Source organism: Pristiophorus japonicus, chromosome 3, assembly GCF_044704955.1.
Source record: "Pristiophorus japonicus isolate sPriJap1 chromosome 3, sPriJap1.hap1, whole genome shotgun sequence".
Lineage (NCBI taxonomy): Eukaryota > Metazoa > Chordata > Chondrichthyes > Pristiophoridae > Pristiophorus > Pristiophorus japonicus.
In genome coordinates, this window is record NC_091979.1 from 84,919,993 (window position 1) to 84,935,327 (window position 15,335).

The 15,335-nt window shown below is 41.4% G+C and overlaps 1 protein-coding gene across 4 annotated transcripts in view; it reads right to left on the reverse strand.

The window, feature by feature from the left end:
• Positions 1-2,419: 2,419 nt before the first annotated feature.
• xirp2b (xin actin binding repeat containing 2b) overlaps positions 2,420-15,335 on the reverse strand; it is a 203,308-nt gene continuing 190,392 nt past the window's right edge. For all 4 annotated transcript variants that reach the window (XM_070875510.1, XM_070875511.1, XM_070875512.1 and 1 more), the window contains 2 exons: positions 4,389-4,522; positions 2,420-2,504 (listed from right to left, as the gene is read on the reverse strand). In XM_070875510.1, coding sequence (XP_070731611.1) covers positions 4,428-4,522 — 95 coding nt within the window. In that variant the 3' untranslated portion in view covers positions 2,420-2,504; positions 4,389-4,427. The remainder of the gene's footprint in view (positions 2,505-4,388; positions 4,523-15,335) is intronic.

Below are 15,335 nucleotides of genomic sequence, written 5' to 3' on the forward strand. Positions count from 1 at the left end.
CTTTAGATTGCTGCCTGTCCTTTTCCATATCTAATCTAAACCTTATGACACTATGATCACTGTTCCCTAACTGTTCCCCTACTGACACTTGCTTCACTTGACCCACCTCATTTTGCAGAACCAAATCCAGCAATGCCTCCTTCCTCGCTGGTCCGGAAACATACCTGAACACTATTTGGAAATTCTTCCCCCTCTCTGCCCTTTACACTATTACATCCCAGTCTATATTAGGATAATTGCGATCCCAAGAGCAAGCCTCCACTGGAAGCTTATCTGTATTTTTCTGAAAAATTAAATAAGTTGTGTCATTTTTGTACTATTTCAAATAACTAGAAAAATCAAGGACACTTTATGAATATAGCTTTTTATTATGCATAAAAAACAGCCACAAAAGCATGATTACAATTTACTAATGAAAAGCTAAAAGAAATATATTGAAGCAGATAAAGCAACATATAAGTGAACTGTTATCATTTAGATTTAACATTGAAAGTGTATAATCTAGAAACAGCGAAATAATTTGTGGCTTCTTTACATTGAGTATTTTTGATGTACGTGTAGCTATTAAAAAGAAATTTCTGTGTGATTTCAAAGAAATGAACATAAAATTGTACCAATTATGAGCAACAGCTCTATCAATAAAATTACCATAATGTTGTAAAACAATAACATTCCTACTCTGCACTCCAGGTGCTTTACTCAAATTTAAAATGGTTTGTACAGCAATAGAGATAACCAGCAACCAGCCTTAAAAATAATAGTATGGTAGAATATAAAATGTCGCATAAGGCCTGTCTATTCCCATTGTTATATTAAAAATGTAACGTGATGCATCACTCCATGAATTTTTATGCTGAAAACTGATAATGAAGCATAGTACTAAAAAGGTTTTGTATATATTTGAAAATGTTATTTAGGACTTAATGTGAGAAATAACTAAAATCAAAATTATTGTATCAGTCACGAATACGTCTTCAAAAATCAATCCACAATGTTACTTAAAACCTTCATTTTCTTATTCGTCGTCATCATAGCATCTATTTTTCTTGATTTGTTCTTCGACTGTAAGTAGAAGAGGCTCATTTTGTGAAAGGCTGGTATTGGATAATGGTTCCATTACATGTCCTGAGCCAAGAATGTCATGAGGCAATTTATTACCTCCCAATGCATTTGGTTCAATTTCAGTATCCAAAAGGTCATCTAAAAATGTATAATCCTTTTGGTTGCTAATGCACTGATTCGCTGAAGACTCTGTCAGACTGGAACCAAGGACATCATCTTCTCCTGATTTCTGATCAGTGGATGAGAAATTATATTCAGCATCATTTGACTTACTGTTTATTCCATAAAGAATTTCATCAAGAAAACTTGTATCTTCCTCTTCAGATTGTTTCAATGGGGTCAAACAGCTCTCTCCAAATGAGTCATTGGATAAATTAGCAGTATTAGCATCTTGTTTAGAACCAGTTAGCAACTGTTTACCATCAGAGAAGTCTGAAAAGGTTACATCAATTTGACTGACTAGATCTGTTGAGATGTTATCACCTAATTCTTCTGTTAAGATTTTGTTCTGCGGTTGTGTGAATTGATTCACCATAGCCTGATCTGGGAGGAAATCAATTGTTGAAGATCCTTCAGTTGAGTCATCAAATTGCAGAAAATCTATTTGTTGCACACTCCTATTATTGTTGTTATTGGAATTTAAATCTTCAAGATAATTTTCACTTTCTTTATCACTGACAGGTAATGATTTAATTGTCACTTCGGGCTCAAGCAGTTTTCCTTCAAAGTCTTTTGGATCCTTTTCCCCAACTTCATTAAACACATCACTTGTTCCATTTACACATACATTAATTCCTTTTTCTCCTTTCACATTCTCTTCACCATTCATTTCAAACTGTGCCTTGTTATCTTCGTTCTCAATATTTTCAGAGTTAGAATGATCATTGTACAAAATGCTTTTTGCTTTTTCCCCAGTTTTGATTTGTGGTTGCAGAGTGCTGACTAATGATTCTGTAGGTTCCATGCACTCATTTACTTTAGAATTCAATGTTTGTTGACTTGAACTTTCTGGGGGCCATTTTGGTTTTGACACTTTCACTTCCTCTTCAATACTGAAAGTTTTCTTATTTGCATCAATGGAAGGAGGCCAGTTGATATTTAATTTATTTCTCTCTGCAGTCTTCTTGATCTGATCAGGTGAATGTTTCAATTGCTCCTCCGTATCCATCCTCAGTTGTTCTACATCATTTGCATCACCCAACTGATCAACTTTGTTGCTAATGGTTTTCTTTTCTCCCAGCATCTCCATTGTGCTGCAATCTGTGGTTTTATTGCCTGGAGAATTTTTATTAACAGAGAAGTTACTTTGACTGTTATTTATCCGGCCTCCTTTGTATGGTGTGTGTCCAAAACCTTCATCGTAGTTGCCTTTGGATTTGAAAAGCTGCTTAAAATGAGGTTTGCAGTACATTTGTCCATGGAGGGATGCATAATTTCCAAGACTGGTGAAAATGAAACATACAATTTAACATCATCATCCTAAAGATATTTCATTGGCACTTTAAATAATCATTAAATAATAAGTTAAAGTCAAATAGTTGACCTATTCTGCTTGTTTATGATTTTGCTGTACTAACCTGATGCACATAACACAATTCAAAAATCCTATCTCCTTTTAATCACCTCAAGGGGAGAAATTGGAGATGGGGTGCTAACTTTTAAAAGTTTGAAAAATTAGCGGCAGATACAAATGCTTTCAAACTTTAAAAAAAATTGTATTTGCGATCCAGGAAGGAAGTGGAGCGCTAAATCAAGTGCACTACTTCCTTCCTGGAGCGCAAGAGGCAGCAGGCAGGGATAGGTGTGCAGTGGTGCACAATGGGCTGTGCAGCATTGCCGTGTTGGAAGAATCCTTCCCTCCTATAACGGGAAGGGCCATTGCTACAGGCTCTTCAACTTACCTTCTCCTCAATGGCAGCTGCGATCCGGCCCGATCAGCCCGATGCACTGCAGGAGAGTGCTGGGCTGATCGATTGCGGGCAGCAAATAAGGTAAAAAATCGGAAAGAGAGATTTGAAATGTTATTATTTTTTTATTTACCTCGGCCACCTCGCCTTTAAGCATCGCCCTGAAGTGCCCAGCCTCCCGAGCGACGCTGCAGGGGTGGAACCTAAGTTCTGGTGCGGGGCAATGAGCATGGCGATGACATCACGATCTCCAGGCGAAGGAGATCGGGGCACATCGCCGTACCGCCGCTGCAAAACTCCCGCAAACCACCCCGCGGAGGCACTGACTGGAGGCGCAAAGGTGCCCAATTTCTAGGCCAACAGTAGTTAATTTGATGTTGTAGCTTTTATTTATGAAGATGAAGGAAACCTACCTCACTATTTTAGCACCTCTTGTCTTCTCAAAAAGGAATTGTCAAATACTAATCCCAAACTATATCTATCAACAAATATGCTAAAGACATGAATATTATGCCTACTTTGAAGCATATTTAGGGGAGAAATTCACATTGCCCTGTTTGCACCTGGTAAATGCTCAGTTCCCAGGTGCAAAGGAGAAAGTGAAAAGGTATGGAGCCTTTGACGCCAAAGGGGAGAAATTCATTATCGCCCTGTTTGGGGGCGGCTGGCGCTAAGTTTCCTGGCTTTCAAAAATTTGGATTTAGTGCTCCAGGAAGGAAGTAAATCAAGCACTCCACTTCCTTCTTGGAGCGCTAAAGGATGCAGGAGGGGCGGAGACCTCAGCAGCGCTGCACGCTGGGCCATGCAGCACTGCCGCATTCATCGCTGCAGGCTCTGCCAATTTAAAACGGACCGACCTGGACCACCAAGTGAGCAGCGAACCCACTTGATCAGCCTGGCACTCAAGCAGAATGCCAGGCTAGACGATCGCGAGTGGGAACCTGAGAAGAAAACGGCATCAACAAAGGTAAGTTTTTTTTTTACTTAACTCAGCAACCTCGCCTTTAATCATTGCCCCGGTAGCGGCCGGCCACCCAAACCATGCCTCCTGCAGCTGCCGGTGTTTTCGCCTGGTGAAAAAGTGAATTTCGGGTCCGGGGCACTAATGGGGCGATGCGCATGGTGATAAAGTTACGATGTCTGGGCGCAGGAGATCGGGATGTAATGCCGTAGCACCACTGCTAAACTTCCACCCATTATGGCAGAGTCGATGTCAGTGCCGCGCCCAGTCGCAAAAACATTTGCAAAATTGGGTGCATTTGCGCCTCCCGTTAGCACCCCAGGGGGCACAAACCAAGAGGCGCAAATGCACCTAATTTATCCCCTAAAATAGTTATATTTAACATATTGTACATGAGAACTATGAAATAGATAATATAAATTTTAGGAACGTACTTGTAGATAAGGAATATCTCCTACCTTAATTTACTGTTACAGTGGTGACAGCGGAAACAGGACTTATGAAAGATTTGCTTGTCTGCTGTCAGACTTTCCATGGGATATACTATCTTTCGACAAACTGTGCAGGTCTCCTTGGTAAGAACCTGTATTTTCTAAGACAACAAAAAAATGTTACAATAGTTCTTACTCATTTTCTTTCTAATCCTGTATTTTTTCTGAGAAGGGTTAATTTATATGTCCAATAATAAAATATTGTTGCATACAAAAATCTACAGAACCTTTTCCAGTGAACACCTAAAATATGAAAACTGTAAAATTTTGATTTTATTCCTTTGATTAATTTATTTTAAATATAATGTAATATATTTAGTAATATAAAAATTTGTAAAAATTTTACAAAACTGATACCAAATTTTATTAATGTAGAAAGTGAGAGTTCAACATTGATTTTCTCATGTTTTAATGGTAAGTGAAATTATTTAGTAACTATTACTTTGAAAATATGCAACAACTTTTGTGACTTTCACAAGAATTATCCTTTCAATGTTAACACAGTCAAAAATATTTAAATGTGAATAAAAATTCAGTTAAAAATAATGTCAGTTAAATGTAATAGCACACATTAGTGTAAGTCGTAATATCAAATTGCAAACAACAATCTTGTTCTGTTCTTATAAAAGTCATGTGGACATCATAGGGCATATTTTCTTCTCCTATGCACCTGGTAAATGCTCAGTTACCAGGTGCAAAAGAGAGAGTGAAAAGTTATGGAGCCTTTGACGCCAAGTTTGGACAGCAGTCAGAAGACCCTGCATTTGTCAACCATTAGTATTTCGATAGACCTTTCAAGCCATCTCTAGGTGCAGACCCCAGCCAACATTTGGAGGAAGGTTGGGTCAATACTACCCATCATATCTCAAGAATCCAAGCAGGTTCAGGTCACATCAGGTGAAGTGCACCTCACTTGAGCTGCTTCAGGGAGGGGGAGCGAGGTGGGGGGGGGGGGGCGGGGGGGGGGGACAAGAGGAGGAAACAAGGGTATGGAAAATTCAGGTTAATGTATTTTGAACTTTGTCCCTGGCCAGATGGATTACAGGGGTCATTTCCCATTCTGAACATTCCAACATTCATATATGGTTGTGTAAGAATTGTGAACTGACATGTGATTCGGGATCTATAATTAGTTGGAATTTATAAATACTGTCAATAAAAGTAAATCTGTCCAGCAAATAACTGTAAAGCAGAAATGAGTTATGGTTATACAGTCACCCATTCATAGTCAGTGCACAGAAAATTTAGCTAATATTTCTAACTCAATCCCAACATTAGATTGCAAGATGTAGGCAATAGTTTTCAGGTAACAGAGATAATGTTATTGATTATTTTCCTAAAATCTAGCTTCAACACCTCTAATATATGTCCTACAAAGTTATAAATAAATCAATGTACTGGGCTAATACAGATCAATCTTACATACTAAGAGTAGCACACAGCATGGAAGTGTGTTTTATATGCACATAGACCTGGAAATTCCTCGGTCCTCAGTGCAGTGGCATAAGTACAGCGGGGTGGAAATTATGCTTGTTGATATAAGAGGAGACTAACTCAGTCAGAAATACTAGAATCAGCAAATTGAAATAATGTTGCCAGGGGACAGGCCGTTGTTTCGTCAACAAGGTCCCAATACACCGAGGGAGCCGAGAAAATTTGGGAAGGACAGAGCAAGGACACAACTTTTGTATTTCAATGGTTGAGCAGGCTCTTGGAAGAGGGAGTAAAACAGCTGGAGATAAAGAAATAAAGAACTCCTGTTTACATAACATCTTTCATTACCGCAGGGCGCCCCAAAGCACTGTTGTAATGTAAGGCAACATGGCAGCCAAATTGCTCACAACGGCAATGCAATATATGACCAAATCATTTTTTGTAAAGTGATGTTGGTTTAAGGATAAATATTGGCCAGGACACCTATGGGTGAGGGCAGGGGGAGAAACTCCTCTGCATTTCTCCAATTATTGCCATGGGATCTTTTACGTCCATCTGTGAAGATAGATGGGGCCTCAATTTCTCATCTGAAAGACAACACCTCCAACAGTGCAGCACTCAGTACTGCACTGATCTTTCAGTCTAGATTATATGCTCCAATCCTTAAAGTGGGGTTTGAACCTGCGACCTTCTGACTCAGAGGCGAGAGTGCTACCACTGATTCAAAACTGACAAGTAAAGAAGAAAAAAGATGAGCATGTAACTTTTCTGAAGCTGCTGGCCCACATCAGAGAACAGAGGGATGTCATTGTACCAAGAAAGAAACAATCACATGCAGTAGCACCTGCAATGTGGAGGGTTGCAACTGTTGGCTGTAAGTGTGTCCTCCACAAGTCCAAGCACCCCCTTGCAGTGTCAGAAGAGGTTTAATAACCTCACTAGGTCAGCAAAGTTATGAGTGTTTTCAGATGAATAATAAGCCAGATAACTGATACAGAGAAGCCCATGGATATTCCCGAGAAAAATGAGGGGTTAGAAGGTTAAAGGATGATCTGATCGAAGTTGTCATGATATTAAGGGGAACAGATAGGGTAGAGACAGAGAAACTATTTCCGGGGGTTGCGGATTCTAGGACTAGGGTGCATAATCAAAAAAACAGAGCCAGATCTTTCAGGAGTGAAATTAGGAAACACTTCTATGCACAAAGGATGGTAGAAGTTTGGAACTCTCTTTGGCAAATGGCAATTGATACTAGATCAATTGTTAATTTTAAATCTGAGATTGAAAGCTTTTTATTAAGCAAAAGTATTAAGGAATGTGGGCCAAAGGCAGGTATATGGAGTTGGGTCGCAGATCAGCCATGATCTCAGAGAATGGCGGAACAGCCTCAAGTGGCTGAATGGCCTACCCTTCTTCCTATGTATCATCAAGCATTGCCATTTAGAATATCACATGGCACCATAGCTCTTCTCCCAGAAGCAAAGTCACTCTGCAATACTCACGTTAATCATCTCACATTCTGTAATACATGCCAGCACATTGAAGTCTCAAAACTAAGTTCTTGCTCTCTTACACTTGCCATTACTACCATCCATTCCACAAATCCTGATTGATTGTGACTGCTGGATCTAGAGACTGCAACTGTTAATTAACACTATACATTTATCCTGCAGAACCTCAGCATACGTTAGCCTCATTAGAAATTCCTGGCTTCACAAAGGCATAATTGCCAATTTACGCCTTCCCCCAGCTCAGAATTTTGGGGCCATTCACTGGAAAGATCCTCCGGTGTTCTCCTAATAGGTTGCCATAACATTGGTGGAGAACCTCTGAGGAAAAATTCCAAGAAAATATGTTTACATCATTAGTTTTACAGGCTTTATGTGCCTCAACAGAAATTATTTTGTGATTAAAATTGTCCCACAACCTATAATTGCGAAATTTGTCAACTGATAATCTGTTTCTTTCAACTTGTTCAGTATTTTTTCCTCTCCTGTTAGCATAGTACTTAAGAATCTAGGTAATAAGAAGAGGCTATTCAGACCAAGCCCATTCTTGATGTTAACCAACTCTTCCCAAGAAAAGTTCTATCTACCCTCAAAAACTGAACAAAACTCTTTCTAAATTTAGATTGTATGTTATTTATTCTTAGCTTTCCTCAGCACGAACTTCATCTGGTTCCAACAGTTTATAAGCCATCGTGTGCCATAGAGCATTTGGTCATCTCTATCTATATTAACTCTCAAACTAGTTCTTAACTAGATGCTGCATGAAAGAAGAAAATATAGAAATAGCAGAGGCACTGATCACAATCTTTCAATCCTCATTGGAGACAGGAGTAGTGCCGGAGGACTGAAGGGTTGCAGACATTATACTACTATTCAAAAGGGAGAGGGATAAACCAGGAAACTACATGTCAGTTAGCCTAATATCGTTGGTCCCTTGCAGTCGGATTCAGGTGAATTTATAATGGGGAACAAAGAAATGGCAGACCAATTGAACAAATACTTCGGTTCTGTCTTCACGAAGGAAGACAAAAATAACCTTCCGAATGTACTAGGGGACTGTGGGTCTAGTGAGAAGGCGGAACTGAAGGATATCCTTATTAGGCGGGAAATTGTGTTAGGGAAATTGATGGGATTGAAGGCCGATAAATCCCTGGGGCCTGATAGTCTGCATCCGAGAGTACTTAAAGAAGTGGCCCTCGAAATAGTGGATGCATTGGTGATCATTTTCCAACAGTCTATCGACTCTGGATCAGTTCCTATGGACTGGAGGGTAGCTAATGTAACACCACTGTTTAAAAAACTAGGGAGAGAGAAAACGGGTAATTATAGACCGGTTAGCCTGACATCAGTAGTGGGGAAAATGCTGGAATCAATCATTAAGGATGAAATAGCAACGCATTTAGAAAGCAGTGACAGGATCGGTCCAAGTCAGCTTGGATTTATGAAATGGAAATCATGCTTGACGAATCTTCTGGAATTTCTTGAGGATGTAACTAGCAGAGTGGACAAGGGAGAACCAGTGGATGTGGTGTATTTGGACTTTCAAAGGCTTTTGACATAGTCCCGCACAAGAGATTGGTGTGCAAAATCAAAGCGCATGGTATTGGGGGTAATGTACTGACGTGGATAGAGAACTGGTTGACAGACAGGAAGCAGAGAGTCGGGATAAATGGGTCCTTTTAAGAATGGCAGGCAGTGACTAGTGGAATGCTGCAGGGCTCAGTGCTGGGACCCCAGCTCTTTACAATATACATTAACGATTTAGATGAAGGAATTGAGTGTAATATCTCCAAGTTTGCAGATGACACTAAACTGGGTAGTGGTGTGAGCTGTGAGGAGGACACTAAGAGGCTACAGGGTGACTTGGACAGGTTAGGTGAGTGGGCAAATGCATGGCAGATGCAGTATAATGTGAATAAATGTGAGGTTATCCATTTTGGGGGCAAAAACACGAAGGCAGAATATTATCTGAATGGCGGCAGACTAGGAAAAGGGGAGGTGCAACGAGACCTGGGTGTCATAGTTGATCAGTCATTGAAAGTTGACATGCAGGTACAGCAGGCGGTGAAGAAGGCAAATAGTATATTGGCCTTCATAGCTAGGGGATTTGAGTATAGGAGCAGGGAGGTCTTACTGTAGTTCTACAGGGCCTTAGTGAGGCCTCACCTGGAATATTGTGTTCAGTTTTGGCCTCCTAATCTGAGGAAGGACGTTCTTGCTATTGAGGGAGTGCAGCGAAGGTTCACCAGACTAATTCCAGGGAAGGCTGGACTGTCATATGAGGAGAAACTGGATCAACTGGGCCTTTATTCACTGGAGTTTAAAAGGATGAGAGGGGATCTCATAGAAACGTATAAGATTCTGATGGGACTGGACAGGTTAGATGCGGGAAGAAAGTTCCCGATGTTGGGGAAATCCAGAACCAGGGGACATAACCTTAGGATAAGAGGTAGGCCACTTAGGACTGAGATGAGGAGAAACTTCTTCACTCAGAGAGTTGTTAATCTGTGGAATTCCCTGCCGCAGAGAGTTGTTGATGCCAGTTCATTGGGTATATTCAAGAGGGAGTTAGATATTACCCTTATGGCTAAAGAGATCAAGGGGTATAGAAACATCGAAAATAGGTGCAGGAGTAGGCCATTTGGCCCTTCGAGCCTGCTCCGCCATTCAATGAGTTCATGGCTGAACATGCAACTTCAGTAGCCCATTCCTGCTTTCTCGCCATACCCCTTGATCTCCCTAGTCGTAAGGACTTCATCTAACTCCTTTTTGAATATATTTAGTGAATTGGCCTCAACAACTTTCTGTGGTAGAGAATTCCACAGGTTCACCACTCTCTGGGTGAAGACGTTTCTCCTCATCTCGGGCCTAAAAGGCTTACCCCTTATCCTTAGACTGTGACCCCTGGTTCTGGAGAGAAAGCGGGAAAGGGGTACTGAGGGAATGATCAGCCATGGTCTTATTGAATGGCGGTGCATGCTCGAAGGGCCGAATGGCCTACTCCTGCACCTATTTTCTATGTTTCTATGTTTCTATGTGATGGGGAAGTTATTGAAAACCATTATCAGGGACAAAATAAATTTTCATTTGGAAAGGTCTGAGTAAATCAAGAAGAGTCAGCATGGATTTGTTAAAGATAAATTGTGTCTGACTAACTTGATTGAATTCTTTGATGAGGTAACAGGGAACAGACTAAGCACAACTGCTCTTTCAAAAAGCCAGCACAGGCACAATGGGCCGAATGGCCTCTTTCTGTGCTGTAATTTTCTATGGTTCCATGGCCCCTCTTAAGCTATGCACCTCAAATAAAAATACCTTTGTTCTTCTCCTCAGTGCAATTTTCATTAAGGTCTAACTCCTCACATTTTCTTTCTTCTCCATCCTTGTTGGCTATTTTCGCTCAGCACTCTTGCTTTATTTTACAATCCTCCCCAATATGAAGAGTAGATCATACACTTACAACATGAGCTACAACCTTGTATATACTGTAGCATTGACAGCAACCCATCAAACATTCTATTTTCATACAAGATAGAACAGGAATGTCCAATGTTTTTGATCTGGTGGCCAATACTTGTGTCAAAATCAGTGAATGGGCTAGATGATTACATTGATATGTGAATGCCAATAGGCAGAAGATTCAAATACCCTATACACAAAAATTCAACCCCCATGCATAAAACTTGTGATAACCACATTGATACTAAAGAAGCGAGACTGCCTTTATACAAATCCATATCCTCCGCACAAAAATGTGAGAACCTCTCAACACAAAAAAGTAAACACCTGGATTTGATCACCCCATAATTTTCTAAATTCAAGGCAATACAAGGCAATTTGTCCTCAAAATTTAACACTTTAAGCCCCGCTATCATTCTGATGAATCTGTGCTCTACTCCCCCCAAGGCCAATATGTCTTTCCTGAGGTGAGGTGTTCAAAACTGAATGTCGTACCTCAAATGGAGATTGACCAAGGTTCATGATTTTCTTGAACCGATTTAACGGACTATTGGTTTAGCCATTCAGCGCCAAATCTGGCTGGACAACATAAAGCGTTATCTGGTCCTGCTCTCGTCTGCCAAAATTGCTCACTATTCCAGAATCATTCTGGAATTTAAATATAAACCCCGGTTTCTATTCTCCACTGCTGACCATCTTTTTAAACCCCTTTCCCCAGTCTCCACCCTCACCTCCGACATTAAGTGTGAGGAGCTCATGGACTTTTTTGTCTCTAAGATTGAGAACATCCGCTCGGCCGCATCTGCCTCTTCCCTTCCTTCCCCTAGCCCACTGGTCCAAACGTCCTCTAAGGACCACCACTGCCCTCGCCCTGACCTCACATCTTTCTCCAGTTTCTCTCCGATTTGCCCTCATGACCTCTCCGAGCTCATCCTGTCCATGAGACCCACTTCCTGCTCCCTTGACCCTATTCCCACTAAACTGCTGACCACCCAACTTCCTTTTCTGACTCCCATGTTATCTGACATTGCTAACGGTTCTTTCTCCTCAGATACTATGCTCCTCTTCCTCAAATCTGCCATCATCATCCCTCTCCTCAAAAAAATAACCCTCGAACCCTCCGTCTTTGAAAACTACCACCGCATCGCCAACCTCTTTTTCCTCTCCAAAGTCCTTGAACGCGTTGTCGCCTTCCAAATCCGTGCCCATCTTTCCCGCAATTCCATGTTTGAATCCCTCTAATCTGGTTTCCGCACCTGCCACAGTACCGAAACAGCTCTCATCAAAGTCACAAAGAACATCTGTTCGGCTGCCTCTTTTGTGACATCATTTGTGACTGTGACAAAGGCAAACTATCCCTACTCGTCCTTCTTGACGTGTCTGCAGCCTTTGACATGGTTGACCACTTTATCCTTCTCCAACGCCTTTCCACCGTTGTCCAGCTGGGTGGGATTGCACTCACCTGGTTCCATTTGTATCTATCTAATCATAGCCAGAGAATCATCTGCAACAGCTTCTCTTCCCACCCCCGCATCGTTACTTCTGATGTCCCTCAAGAATGTATCCTTGGCCCCCTCCTATTTTTCATCTACATTTTGCCCCTGGGTTCATCATCCAAAAACACAGCGTCAGTTTCCACATGTACGCTGATGACTCTCAGCTCTACCTCACTACCACTTCTCTCGACCCCTACACAGTCTCTAAATTTCAGGCTGTTTGTCTGACATCCAGTTCTGGATGAGAAGAAATTTTCTCCAATTGAATATTGGGAAGACCAAAGCCATTGTTTTCGGTCTCCGCCACAAACTCCGTTCCCTAGCCATTGACTCCATCCCTCTCCCCAACTTCTGTCTGAGGCTGAAAGAGACTGTTCACAACCTTGATGTTATATTTGACCCTAAAATTAGCTTTCGGACACATATCCGCAGCGTAACTAAGACCGCCTATTTCCACCTCTGTAACATCGATGTTACAGAGGTGGAAATAGGTGGTCTTAGTCTCCGTCCTTGCCTCAGCTCATCCGCTACTGGTATCTCTAGACTTGACTATTCCAACGCATTCTTGGCTGGCCTCCCACGTTCTACCCTATGTAAACTAGAGGTGATCCAAAACTCGGCTACCCATGTCCTAACTCGTAGCCAGTCTCGCACCAAGTCCCACTCACACTTCACCCCTGTGCTCGCTGACCTACAATGGTTCACGATTAAGCAAAGCCTCAATTTCAAAATTCTCATCGTTGTTTTCAAATCCCTCCATGGCTTCACCCGTCCCTATCTCTGTAATCTCCTCTAGCCCCACAATGTTTACATGTTGAGGAACTTCAGCTCAAAGTTGTTGAGCTGGAGTCTGAGGTGTAGACATTGCAAGGCATCAAGGAAGGGGAGAGTTACTTGGACACTTTGATCCAGGAGGCAGCCACACCTTAGGTTAGGTAGTGGCACATGTCTGGATAGTGGTCAGGGACAGGAGGGTGTGACTTCAACTCAGGCAGATAAGGGGACCCCAGGTGCAGTGCTGGAGGAGCCTCAGCCTTTGCCCTTATGAGGTTTTTGCTGCCTGTGTGGATGAGGGAAAAGCCTGCAGGATGGAAGAGCAGGCTGACCATGGTGCAGGAGGCCATTCAAGTAGGGGGAGTGAAAGCGAATATAGTTGTGGTAGAGGACAGAAAAGTCAGAGGGATAGATACTGTTCTCTGAAGCTTCGACCGAGAGCTCCGAAGGTTGTGTTGCCTGCCCGGTGTCAGGGTTAAAGACATCTCTTCGCCGCTGGAGAAGAACTTGGAGTGGGAAGGGGAAGGTCCAGTAGTCGTGGTCCATGTAGGAACCAACAACATAGGTAGAACTAGGAATGAGGCTCTGCTGAAAGAGTTTGAGGAGTAGGGATCCAAATTAAAAAGCAGAACTTCAAAGGTAATAATCTCTGGATCGTTACCTGAGCCATGTACCAATTGGTATAGGGATAAGCAGATTAGAAAGTTAAATGTGTGGCTCAAGGAGTAGTGTGGGAGGCAGGGGGTTTTAATTCACGGGGCACTGGCACCAGTACTGAGGAAAGAGGGAGTTTTCCATTGGGAGGGACTCCACTTGAGCCGGGCTGGAACCAGTGTCCTGATGAATCGGGTAACTGGGGCAGTAGACAGGGTTTTAAACTAATGAAGGGAGTGGGGGAGGATTCAGGAAAGAGTACATTTCAAAGCAGCAAGAGAAATGTCAAGGATCTAGAGCAGAGCAGAGTTTTGAGTAAAAATAAGCAGTGGGTCAGGAAGGGACAGAGAGAGAGTAACAAAGGCAATAGGGCATTACTGACTACGGTGACATCAGGGGAAAAATAGAAAAAAGTCAAAACTAAAGGCACTATATCTGAATACGTGAAGCATTCACAATAAAATAGATGAATTAATAGCGCAGATAGAAATTAATAGGTTTGATCTAATAGCCATTACGGTGGTTGCAAAGTGACCAAGGTTGGGAACTAAATATTCCAGGATACTTAACTTTTAGAAGAGATAGGCAAAGTGGAAAAGGAGGAGGGGTAGCCCTGATAATAAAGGAAGGGATAAAGACAGTAGAAAGAAAGTATCTTAGCTTGGAAAATCAAGAAGTAGAATTAGTTTGGGAGGAGCTAAGAAAGAGCAAGTGGCAGAAAACATTGGTGAGAGTTATTTATTGGCCCCCAAACAGCAGTGGTAACGTAGGGTACAGTATAAATCAGGAAATTAGAGCTGCATGTAACAAGGGTAATATCGTAATTATTGGGGACCTTAATCTACGTATAGACTGGGCAAAACAAATTTGCAATAATAGTGTGGAGGACGAATTCATAGAATGTATACAAGATGGTTTTCTCAATCAGTGTGTTGAGGAACCAACCAGGAAACACACTATTTTAGATCTAGTATTGTGCAATGAGAAAGGGTTAATTAATAACCTTGTAGTAAAGGTGCCTTTAGGGAAGAGTGACCATAATATTATAGAGTTTTATATTGAGTTTGATTTAGTTAAATCCGAAACTAGGGTCTTAAATCTAAACAAAGCAAACTACATAGGTATGAGGGGAGAGTTAGCTAAGGTAGATTGAGAAACTACATTAAAAGGTGTAATGGTAGACAAACAATGGCTAGCATTTAAAGAATTAATACATAATTTACAACAAACATACATTCCTTTAAGGCACAAAAACCCCACAGAGAAAGTGATCCAACCATGGCTAACAAGACAAGTTAAAGTTAATATTAGATCAAAAGAAGAGGCTTATAATGTTGCCAAAAAGAGCAGTAAGCCTAAGGATTGGGAGGATTTTAAAATTCAGCAAAGGAGGACCAAGAAATTGATAAAGAAAGGGGAAATAGAATATGAAAGTAACGAGTGAGAGACATAAAAATAGACTATAAAAGCTTCTATAGGTATGTAAAAAGGAAAAGATTAGCAAAAGTAAATGTGGGTCCCTTACAGGCTGAGACAGGAGAAATTATAATGGGAATAAGGAAGTCATAGAATGGCAGAGAAATTAAACA